At 34.1% G+C, this 12,368-nt stretch overlaps 1 protein-coding gene and 1 long non-coding RNA gene across 3 annotated transcripts in view; both read left to right on the top strand.

Moving 5' to 3' along the window:
- LOC112904833 overlaps positions 1-12,368 on the top strand; it is a 64,225-nt gene that overhangs the window by 18,417 nt on the left and 33,440 nt on the right. The window lies entirely within an intron of this gene.
- LOC108737009 lies at positions 7,704-10,036 on the top strand. Of its 2 annotated transcripts, none has more exons than XM_025975888.1 (2): positions 7,704-8,172; positions 8,307-10,036. In XM_025975888.1, exons 1-2 carry the CDS (start codon positions 8,119-8,121, stop codon positions 9,123-9,125), a joined length of 873 nt encoding a protein of 290 aa, XP_025831673.1. In that variant the 5' UTR covers positions 7,704-8,118; the 3' UTR covers positions 9,126-10,036. The 2 variants fall into 2 exon arrangements, with proteins under 2 accessions (XP_025831673.1, XP_025831672.1); XM_025975887.1 differs by having other exon boundaries at positions 7,704-8,253; positions 8,388-10,036.

The following is a 12,368-nucleotide window of genomic DNA, read 5'->3' as shown; positions in this document are numbered from 1 at the left end:
TGAAGATAACGTTTCGGTGTTAAACAACTCTCGCTGAATGTATGCAAATTTTAATTTAATGCTAGTTTGCTATTTGAGACGCATTATTATTCGTACATGTATGCAAACGAATGAGTTAAGAACGAGATGAAAAAGTGGTCATGTAATTCACACATTTGCAAGATTTTGTTGTAAAAACAATACGTGATGTACTGCAATCTGACTTCAACATTTAACGTGTTTTAGGAATATCCATATGGGGTCTTCAAAACGATTAACATAATTCCTCTTTTTTTCGAATGAAAGAATGAATAAATAAATGGATGACTAATGAATGATTCACCTACGTAGGGTCCGCTATTTCAATTTTATGGCTTATCCACAATGACAAATGCAAAAAAGCATCAATAGTAGGTATAAATTTCATTTTAAAAGTTAAGTTCTGTTTGTGCTTGAAAACGTCCGTGCATAATCTTCTACCTATATCCATGTAAACTTAAATTTTCTGTCAACTATTCTGAAGGCAACACTTAAATCATGCATTCGTCTTTGACAGTACGTACACTTTCAATACATTGTTCACAGATATTTCTTTTGCATACAAGATTTTGTAAATTTTCCTATTGTGTTGCGTATGCAAACTTTGTAAGTTTATCTGACAATTAGAGCTATGACTGCAGTCGTTCAATTTATCAGTATCGTTTGTTACAATGAACGTATAAGTAATTGTACCTAAGTCAAGCAATAAAATCGATAGTATTTGACTTCTTACATTTACATCTTTTAATAGACAATAGTAATGCTGCACTTGATGATTATGCTATTACGTGCAGATAAAACTATTTTATGATATATAATAATGAATTAATTTAATTAATTTATTTTAGTTTTGTAAAGGTTTTTGTCTGGGTGGTTTTAACGATGTAGAATTGTTAATTTCTGGTACATTTCTTCTATATACGCTATAGGTACCTACATATATAACTATTAATTATGATAATTGTAAGAAATAATAGTAACCAAGAACAATGCAAAATTCACAAAGCAAAATGGTAGGTATTAATGAGATAAGTAGTAAAACGGCACTAGAAATTAGCGTTCATGAAAATGCAGTGCTAGGGAACTTTGGAATGTGTGATAAATGACGTTAAATTAGTAATTACTCATTTTCTTGTTCGTTTCAGCGGAAATAGCTACTCGAACTAAATTAATTTTAATGTCGGTACGTTGTAGATTTATTGCGATAAATGGGTGACTAAAAGGCGCACCTGAAACAATGTGCAATACATACCTCCCCTACCGCTTACTTTTCAGATTTTGTGATCAACTTTTTATCATATCACTTAAATGAAAAGTATACAAGTCAAAGTAGCATACAAAAGCGTACTATGAGTAGTACTTCTCTAGCTGCGCTATTTAAGCAGAATTAAAAAGCAAAAGTCCAATTGTCTTTCCTTAAAATACTTGAATTGAATACTTCCTTATGAAATATTTCTTTGTCTTCGTAATTTAAACCCCATCTGTCCTAATTAACACATCATTCACCATCTTTAATTATTGACCGTATATATTATAAATAATGTGATTGATATGTTTTTAACATGTCTACATAATCGCACATAAAAATTGTCAATATTTTCTTTTTTGAGTGAAACAAAAACGTGTGAATGTTGTAGGATTTTGTGGTGAACTTAACTTGCTGGTTAGCACGTCATGATGATTGACAAGCTGCACCCCATACTGTTTTGGTTAACCTCACCATGACCCCCGGTGTCATCCCATATTAGTAATTTAATATGTCTAAAATGTAACATATTCATTGTACATATTTTTCAATTTAATAGAATCGTATACAAGAAGTAGAAAAAAAAAGACCAAAGTATTTAAACCGTCAAAATTACAGAGAACCGGTTGTCGCTGGGAGGTAAAGCTATTAATCAAATTACGTAAGTTTAAACTAATAAATAATAATTAATATTCTTGGGATTAACAGTTTGAAACACTAGTACCTAAATATCAGGAAAGAATTTAAAACGGGATCATAAAAGTTAGATCTTAAAGCATCTTTTCTTTACAACTTTAGCAAATTATTATCATGATTACTGTATGTAGGTATTAAAGGTAAACAAATGTGTCAGGAAACTTCTGTCTGGCCATCTGCAAATCACCGTAATATCTAGAATATAAAGTGGTATCTTTGGATTCTACAGATTGTAAATTAAAATACCAATAAACAGAATAATGACCCCAATATAGGAAGTACCACGCACAACCGCGCCTCTCTGCAAATGTCATCTACTTCTATGAATAGTGTTCTAAAAAATTTTTTAAACAAAACGTAATATCCCTCGAAAGCTGTAAATTGCATTATTTATAGAGCATTATCTTTTATTTAATATAATTCAATAAATACAGAATTTTACTCCAAAGTAAGGATAAAGATCAAACCAAATTACAAAACTATTCTTTGAAATCTGATAAAATAAGAAATTCCTCCTTGACTGTTTGTCAATGAATAATTCACAAAAAAAATTGACCTATGACAGAAAAGCCCCAGGTGAAAAAACAAAATTGGATAAATAGTGAGGAATGTTTTTGTGCGTTAACGTACCTTTCCGACATGATATTTCGACTATCCAATTTATTTTCCGAACAACTCTTTTAATAACTGATGTGTCTAGATATTAAGTGGTAAATTCCATAGCCTGTTTTCTGTATTTTTTGAAATGTGTGTGGCATATGCTATTAGATATAGCTATCTGTTAGATATAAATATGTTGTATTATATCGTACAAGAGTGTAAACAACAGTACCGCATACTGGGCAATCTTCGCCGAAGATTAAACAGCCGTAAATCAACGCATCCTTTAAAAAATTGCCCTGGCTGAGGCTAAATCTAATTACAGTACCTAAGTTCTGTCACGTCTATGCGACGGCTTGCGGAAGAGCGCCGAAAAATGTGTTTTATAACAGCTTGAAACTATTAATTTATCCCTAAGGGAATACACATAGTAATAGTCGGTAATAAATTTTCGCATTAAATCATATGCTGAAGTGAACAAGCTGTAAATAAAGATTATGAAATCGGTATCTGCCTCAAGTACAAGGTTCGCTACTTTTTATTATACCTGCAAAGAAATCTTTCTTGATTGGGTGAAACTGGTGAGATAAAGCCCATTTATTAGGTCGTAAGATAATCAACTCTCGTCTTCATCTCGAATTACTAGTAATAATTACTATTAATATCATTAAGACAATAAGAGAGTTAAACAGAATCATCATGCTTTAGAGTATAAGTTCTCTAGGATCATAAGAACGCCACCCTTTTTTTAAATGTTTTAAATGCACGTCAAATTTTCGGTCGACAAACGCATAAGACTGCAGCTTATTTTGTCTCCGTATGAAATTCTATAGGTTAACGAAGTATAAACTATAACTTGGTTGTAATATCAAAAATACATTTATTTTTAATATATGATTTGAGAAAATACAGAATTAGACGTTTCAACGAATAGTCCTTGACCTCATTACTATAATATACATGTAGTGAATATTTTTATAATTCACTTGGTTCATTCGCAGATCAGGAAAACACTAGGAGTTAAACGTATAGATAAGTTTATTAAATTACAGATTAATAATAAAACAACCTTCTTCTTACAACATCTAGCTATACTCGACTAACTTCTATTCGCTATATATTATGATTTTTTCTATCACGAAGAAGCGTTACGACCGCGTAGAGTACCGCTAGAGTACCGGCGGCGTGTGCTGTGCTCAGCTGTTGTTCTCTTGCTTCTGCTCTGCACGTGCCTGGGCATCATTGCCTCTATTTGCGGTCTGTGAACAAACCAAATTATAATTTACAGTGAAAACGAAATGTGTGCTGGGACACATAATAGAAGCGAAACTTCAACGGACAAGTGGAAAAACAAGTCGCAACAAAATTTTTACTTGTAAGTTTTACGGGCAGTTGAAGTTGAAATTTCATTTCTACTATATGTCCCAGCACACATTTCGTTTTATGAACGTTCAAACTTAAAAAAATCACTACCCATACACGCCACAATTACAAATTCACACGTCCACAACTTAACTAGACACAGTCAGCATTGAGCATCCTCAGCGTGCATATACCCGGGTATGTATTGAGGTTGAAAATGGTCATCACATTAAAAGATCCAGCAAGTAAATTAAAGCTGAGTGCTTACCGTACGTAACATTAACAGTAATTGTTTTTTTCTTCCATCTCAAGCAATTACTAACGCCCGAGTCGAGGAAAAAAACGAGTGTCAGTAAGCGAGAAAATCACGGACGAATCTTTATGTATGAATCTACATTAGCCATTTCAAAAAACCGACTATATCTATACATACAACTAAGTATACATATTTAGTACCCACCTATGTATTTATGTTTATGTTTCTGTGATGGCATGGTAGTATGTGCTTCCCGGGTCGCAGTTACAAATGTAAAATAGCAATCTGGGGTACCGTCTGCATATTTAGTTACTTAGATGAGTAGGATCTCCTCTGTGCATGCAATAACATTCAATCGCTCTTATATTTGCATCGGCTGTTTGCCATTTCTTTTTTCTCTCTATCGTTTTGCCTTGCTTCTCAAATATGGCCAGGCACGTAACGTACATAGACATGTAAATATGGCTCGAGCTGCGTATGTACGTCGTGCATTTACTCCTCTCCTCATGTATCGACCACGTTTAGGTCAGTATGCATATGCCCACGACACCTAAGTGGTTTGTGATTACCATAATTAATTGACTGGACCGTAATATAATTTCCTTGAAATTCATTTAATTAAGTTGCACCTTATTAGTTAACCTCTTTAGTTTCATTTCCTGAAATTGTTCGACACGTAGCGAGTAGTGGCCACTACCCTGGTTGTTGATTGCATGCAACTAACTATTATAAAAATAAAAAAATATTGAAAATCCTTGCCTTTTTGTCGAATTTTCAGTTGAATCAAGAGAGCTTTCAATTCTTGATGATTATTATGAGAACAAACACGATGTTAGATTTTCTATTTTAATAACAGATAACAGAAGTCATACTGAACATTAAATCCCAATTCTTATACTTCATTTACATTCTCTGGCGATCTGCCCCTTCCAATGTCTTGGATGCGCGCTGACAAAATCGTAGGTAGGGAGAAAAATGCTCATTATACTCTCTCTCGGCTCTTGTTCATTTAACATACTTTTTCATACAGTATCTGCCCAAAGTTTTGTTCAATCATGAATAGTTGTGCGAGTCGAAAACAAGCGTTAAAGCCTTTAATATGTCTTCAAATATAAATAAATATCTCGTTGATATTTTCAGTAGTAATTGATACCAATAACAGCACATTTGAGCAATGTAATTGTAGTGGATAAAATGATCATTTTTTCCGTGCAGTACTGTATGGATTAAACGCTCCTTACCGGTTGAGAATTTGGCCGAGAGTTGTCTCCTTTCTTTTCTGGCCTAGTGTTGTTCTTTTCTACTTTGCGCCAGTCAAACTGAAGGTCACATCGCGACAGGAACTAAACGAAGTATACTATTGACTATGTTACGGTCAAGTCAAATCAAAAATCATTGAAAAGAAATGCTGTGGTGAATTAACTTGACCGGTAGTAATGCATCAGGCTTTAATAAGTTTTTTTTTTCTGTAGCATTAGGTACGCATAACTTATGTCTAATATCTATAGGACACAAGCAAGTTTTCGTTAATTTGTAATTTGCCCAATCTTGTGCAATTTTGGAAAATAAATTCAAGAATTTTCAAGTCTTGATGATCGAACGACAAATTACAAAATTCGGTTTTCCCAATGTAAAAACGCTGAATAATTTCTAGTATTTTGTATTAATAGCTTGGTTCTTAAATATGTATATACAGTAAGTAGTATGTAATGGAATCCTAGTCTTTTAGAGGATCTTGGGCAAAGAGTAAAATGTCATTGAATACTTTTAATTCAAGCACATCAGTTCTCAAAAATTCGTAGCTTTTAAATTACGTATTTATTTTCCATCTTAGATAATACATTTTCAAGGATTTATCAAATTATTATAATTTATCCTTAATATTTCGCTACCGTATATGTGCTTGTGTAAACCAAATCTTACATACAACATACTTAAAAGTTTTTTTCTTTACTTTGTGTGTATGTCGCATTAGAAGACATGCGTGCATTCCAGACAGTAGAAATTGCCACTAAAAAATGTTAAGTTGAGCGTTTTAACGCAATGAAGCCGGTAAGAAATGTTAAACGACGGATTTTATATTCGTGACGTGCTTTCACAACAAACAGGCACGCCATGACCAGGCCATTCGGTAGCAAGTACCCTACGAAAACGCTCAGAGAGCAAAATCCATCTTTTCAGCTTGTCTAAGCACGCACTATGTTTTATTGATAAATTTATCATTAAGATTTACAAATATGGATCTTGCAGGCGGAAAGTGCAGTTTGCGTTCCAAGAATTGCTGGCACGTTCGAGAATAGTACCTACATAACGCAAATACGGCAACCAAATAGTTCTATATCATGTCTCAGAGTCCATTCATCTTTCCCAGCGCACTGATTGACAACCTCGATTCTTCCGAAGAGATGATGCTTTAAAATTCCTATTGAAATCAAAACAGTGAAAGTTTCCAATGCAGAAAACTTTCCTATCGAATATCATAATTTTCAATAGTTTTCGCATTTATATTACCTAATACAGACACGTCAATAAAACAAAGCACTGAAGCAAAATGAAATTAACTAAATTAAAATTTACATTCGAAGTTAGGAATATAAGCATTGTGTTACATTCTTACATACTAATATATGTGAAAGTATGTGGTCTTCTGCCGTGTTAATTATACTAAATTTGGATTAGAAATACAGTGTAAACTCTGTTTAGTCCTAATACTTATCTATGTTTTTACAATTATTTTTAGTTAGATTTAGTATTGTTAATTACCTTCATTACATTTCAAATTTCNTGTTAAGTGCTAATAATTATCTATATTTTTTACAATCATTTTAAATCGAAAACTTTTCCGTTTAGTTAGATTTAGTGTTATTATTTACTTTATTTACATTTCTTTGGTCAGTTCAACTTCAAACATTTGTTCAAACATTTTAAGTCATAAATTCCTTTGCTTTATTATTTGGTTTTATAATATTTTAGAATAATTTCATTGTCATGCAGACAAAATGTACGTTATGAATTCAATAATTCCTGGTAGCATAAATGAGGTTTTTCCATCACTAGTACCTGGCATTGTTAGCTCATTCATACCTGTTTTCAGAACCATTCTGTATCTGGTTGAACACCCTCTCGTCTATGACGACATTCAGGAAATTCCTTCATTTATCCACCACCATGATATGTTTCATTTAAACTCCACCCCCTTTCTTTGTTCTCTAGCTTTTAAGTAAATTTAATATTGTTAGTTAGTATGTAAGAAACATTCTAATTAAACACATCAACTCAAATTCGCTACTAGTTTTATTTAAAACATTCTAGTAGAACGGTAGTTCAGTAAAGCAACTTCCGAGCGGTCTCCGGATAATTTTTTATCTTACGACTGCACAAAACATTTTGGTCCTTCGAGCCGGATTTACTAATACAATCCGGATATAGTAATATAATTCGGATTTACTAATACAATTCGAATATACTAATACACATCAGATCTACGGAAATACAAATACTTAAATCAAGTTACAGTTACGCCGATAGTTAGTGTCGCGAAAAACAGTTCTTTCTACGCTACAAGCAGTAAGTTTTATTCAACAAACATTGTGTGTTCTTTGTGAATTGAAAAAACGCCAGAAATCTAAACAGCTACTACGATACCAAGTCTACAGGATTCAACCAAGGAGAGTAATTCACCTGAACATCGATCATCAAAGCAGCCATCAGAGAACTTCTCAGTAGTAAGTCTTTAAGTCGTCTTTTTTCCTTTTTTTTCCTTTTTATTTCTTCGCGAGTTAAGTAATCTGCAAATCATCATCATGTCTAATTGCAAATCAAAACCCTAAATCATCGACGAGGTGTTTGTAAGGCGCGACTTACAAGGTTTCAAAAATCAGTGGCAGAATGTAAAGAATCTAAACAGATACCAGCACTCAAGGCACAGTTAAGTCGCATAATGGACACTTGGGACGACTTTCAAAGGATTCAAAAAGAAATTGAATTGGCGGAGATCGAAAGTATTGGCGAGTCATCATCGAAAGAAGAACATGAACGAGCGGACTTCGAAACCCTTTGGTACCAATGTGTAGAGGCAGCAAACGANACGACTTTCAAAGGATTCAAAAAGAAATTGAATTGGCGGAGATCGAAAGTATTGGCGAGTCATCATCGAAAGAAGAACATGAACGAGCGGACTTCGAAACCCTTTGGTACCAATGTGTAGAGGCAGCAAACGAACTCATAAAACGCTACCAGAAACCATCCTCAAATTCCACAGCAGGACAGTTAGCCGATAATTCCTTATCACCGTCTACAGTCCAAGATGTTCACGTAAGCTGCAGGTTACCGAAGATTGAACTTCCTACGTTTGACGGATCTTACGACAAATGGCTAAATTTTCGCGATTCATTTATTTCGATGATTGACAGCAATCCAGCGCTTCCAGTTATTCATAAATTGCATTATCTACGTTCATGTGTTAGGGCAGAGGCTGCGGATCTCATTCATTCGTTGGAGTTATCGGAAGATAATTACCAAGTGGCATGGTCGCTTTTACAGGAGCGTTACAGTAACGAACGGGTGATTATTTTAGAACACGTAAATGAAGTCTTCACAGCACCAACAATTAAACGACCAGACGATTCCCAACTTGAATGGCTTTCTGGAGGACCAGCGTTCACCGACAGTTGCATCATACAACAATCTGGTTGTCATCTCAACGTAGACAATCCTAATGAAGAAATCTCCAAATTCTGGGAAATTGAAGAGGAACCTGCAATAATATTCAATTCACCAAACGAAAAGGCGTGCGTGGCACATTTTCATGAACATGTACAAAGGGATGACGCTGGGAAATACATTATGAAGCTTCCATTCAAAGAATATGTAAAAGATCTTGGAAAATCAAACAAAACAACGCTACGTAGACTCTATTCGCTAGAAAAAAGGTTGCAGTCAAACTGAAATTAAATCACGCGTGGCACTCATAAGAACGATCTCTCTACCGCGCCTTCAACTATGCGCAACTGTTGTTTTAGTTAAATCAGTTAAAGCAAGCATCAAGGCATTAGAACACCTAAATATTAACAACATTGTGTTGTGGTCTGATTCAGAAATTGTACTTTGGTGGATTAATTCAGCGCCACATACCCTTACGACATTTGTGGCAAATAGAATATGGTATATTCAATCGCATACAAGCTTTCGCCAGTGGAGACATGTTCCATCTGTAGACAACCCCGTAGATATTCTTTCTTGTGACGAAAACATATTGCAACTGGATTCAAGCTCTCTATGGAATCAAAGACCCTCATGGCTTTTGAAAGAAAAAGGTCATTGGCCAAGACACCGCATTTGTTCTACTGAAATCCCTGAGAAAAAACCTGTCATCGCACTTAGTGTTGCAATCTTCGGTTATTTTGTTTTAACAAAATTTTCTTCCTGGACAGAATTTGTGCGTGTTCTATTATACTGCATGAGATTTATTCGAAACAGTAGTAAGGTCGTAAAAAATGCTGGACCATTATCAACAGAAGCGTTTACCTTAGCAAAACTCATTATAATCAAATTAATTCAAAAAGAAACTTTTTCACCTGAACTTCACAGTTTAATACAAGTTACAAACACCGAAGTAGAGGCAATACTTAACTCGCGCCCCCTTACACCCATTTCCTCAGATCCAAACGACCTTTTAAAACCCACCAGTCATTTCCCTATTGGCGACTTACTGACTATTCTTTCTAGTGACCAAAGTGAAGAACTGTGTGTGTGTTGTGTATATGCGCGTGTGAGTTCTTTTGAACGCTATCGGTTCAAGGGCGGCGGGATGTTTAGTCCTAATACTTATCTATGTTTTTACAATTATTTTTAGTTAGATTTAGTATTGTTAATTACCTTCATTACATTTCAAATTTCTTTGTTCCTTTGTTAAATTCAGCTTTATAATATTTCTTCAAACATTTTAAGTCATAAATTCCTTTACTTTATTATTTGGTTTTATAATATTTTAGAATAATTTCATTGTCATGCAGACAAAATGTACGTTATGAATTCAATAATTCCTGGTAGCATAAATGAGGTTTTTCCATCACTAGTACCTGGCATTGTTAGCTCATTCATACCTGTTTTCAGAACCATTCTGTATCTGGTTGAACACCCTCTCGTCTATGACGACATTCAGGAAATTCCTTCATTTATCCACCACCATGATATGTTTCATTTAAACTCCACCCCCTTTCTTTGTTCTCTAGCTTTTAAGTAAATTTAATATTGTTAGTTAGTATGTAAGAAACCTTCTAATTAAACACATCAACTCAAATTCGCTACTAGTTTTATTTAAAACATTCTAGTAGAACGGTAGTTCAGTAACGCAACTTCCGAGCGGTCTCCGGATAATTTTTTATCTTACGACTGCACAAAACAAACTCTTTATAACGTCACTCGATTTAACGACAAACTCCTTAAAACGTCGAAATTACTTGACTTTGGTTGGTTTACATTGTTTTCTATACAATATTACACTCTATATAGCGTCACGCTCACTCTATTTAACGACAACAATGCGGCATTATAAATCATTAAGCAGTACTTTCTAAGTTGCCGAAATAGATAAGAACTGCAGCTGTGTACGTTGTTGAAGAAGACGATCCTGTCCCTCCACCAAGCATCAAACAAGCACTTGATGCAGCGAAACTATTAAAAAAATACTTTTTATATAATCAAATTGATCCAGCAGTATCTCAAGATATGAGTAAGATACGTAACAAAATACAATTAAAATATTGGAGCAGCAAAAAACATCAGACGAAGATAACAGGCTATACGCAATGTATGAATAATAATGTTCGTGTGCAAAATGTGTACTATATTGGTAAATGCATATTATTATAGAATAGTAAAATAATATCTTTTATTTCTCTCCATTTAACGACCACTCTTTATAACGCCGAAAAATGTTCAGTCCCTTGAGTGTCATTATATAGAGTTTACACTGTATTAGTTAATGCAAGAATCTAAGCCAAGAAGAAATTTATTTACCAACAACTAATAGCGACGTTTCGCCTTTAGGACGGGACTGCCTCAAGGTTAATTGTGGAAACAATTACTCTTTGTACGCAGATAGATTTATGTTTATATTCGTAGTATATTTGCTCTTTATCTGTTAAGTGCGCCTACAGGAAATTTGTTTTTACATTAAATTATTAAATCTGAAGTGTTGGGATAATTTATTACCCGTTAGTGTCCCAAAGAGTAGTTCCACATATATAAATAAAATAACAAATTAAATAAAAGTGTTAAAACCACGTGGTGTGCTTTATTAAATTCACCAATATCAAAATCTCACTAGACGGTATTGTGTAGGACGGTTATGTCATTTTCATAATGGAAAAATTATCCTCTATTTTCCTTTTTCTAACTATTAGCACAGTAGCAGAAATAATATTGTCAAGTCCAAATTAAGTATTTGTGAAACTAGTCAAGTGTTTTCTTTCTAATCTGCACTTAAGAACCGGAGAAGAATACATAAACTACTTTATAAATATTATTACAATTCGGGTGTGAATATATTTATATTGTCTCAGCTAGGAATGAATTCGGCGAAATTGTTGCATTAAATGATCGACTAAACTGAGTTAAATAAATAATTAGAAACTCTATTAGCAACTTCTCTGAAACGTTTGGGAAATCTGTACACTTTCTCTTATGTCTGTATAAATTGGCATTTGTCTAATTGGTGGTTCAGTAAATGTAAAAATAGCATTCCCACGAACAGATCAAGTCATTCGTTAAAAGAGTCAGATGGCTGAAATTAACACATATGTGCCGTTTCAAGAAAAAAAAATGGTTCCAATTCATCACCGGGACCGTTCGACATTTCTGTCTTCATCACAGCGTAGTCCCGTCTATTGGTCGTACCTTACTTAGACATGCCATGCGATATTTTTATTGAACGGTACTCTACGCATGTGTCCTGACTGCTGTACTCGTTATTAACGGATCTGTTTTAGCAACTTTTCGATTAAAATTACAGCTACGTCATTAAAGAGCGTCCTTGACAGTAGGCGGCGAACGTGCAGTCTGAAGGTATGTGCGGTAGGTAAGGTTGTTAATGTGTATTTTGGTTACAACGTTAGAGTACTTACTACACATGTTGTATGTACTCGTAACATCAACCTGTCATATTCTCTTCAACGTTGTTCGACGATG

This window comes from Agrilus planipennis, unplaced genomic scaffold (genome assembly GCF_000699045.2).
Source record: "Agrilus planipennis isolate EAB-ADULT unplaced genomic scaffold, Apla_2.0 scaffold98, whole genome shotgun sequence".
In the NCBI taxonomy this organism is placed as follows: Eukaryota; Metazoa; Arthropoda; class Insecta; order Coleoptera; family Buprestidae; genus Agrilus; species Agrilus planipennis.
Note: the sequence above shows the minus strand (reverse complement) of the source record. Positions and strands in the feature narration are given on the sequence as shown.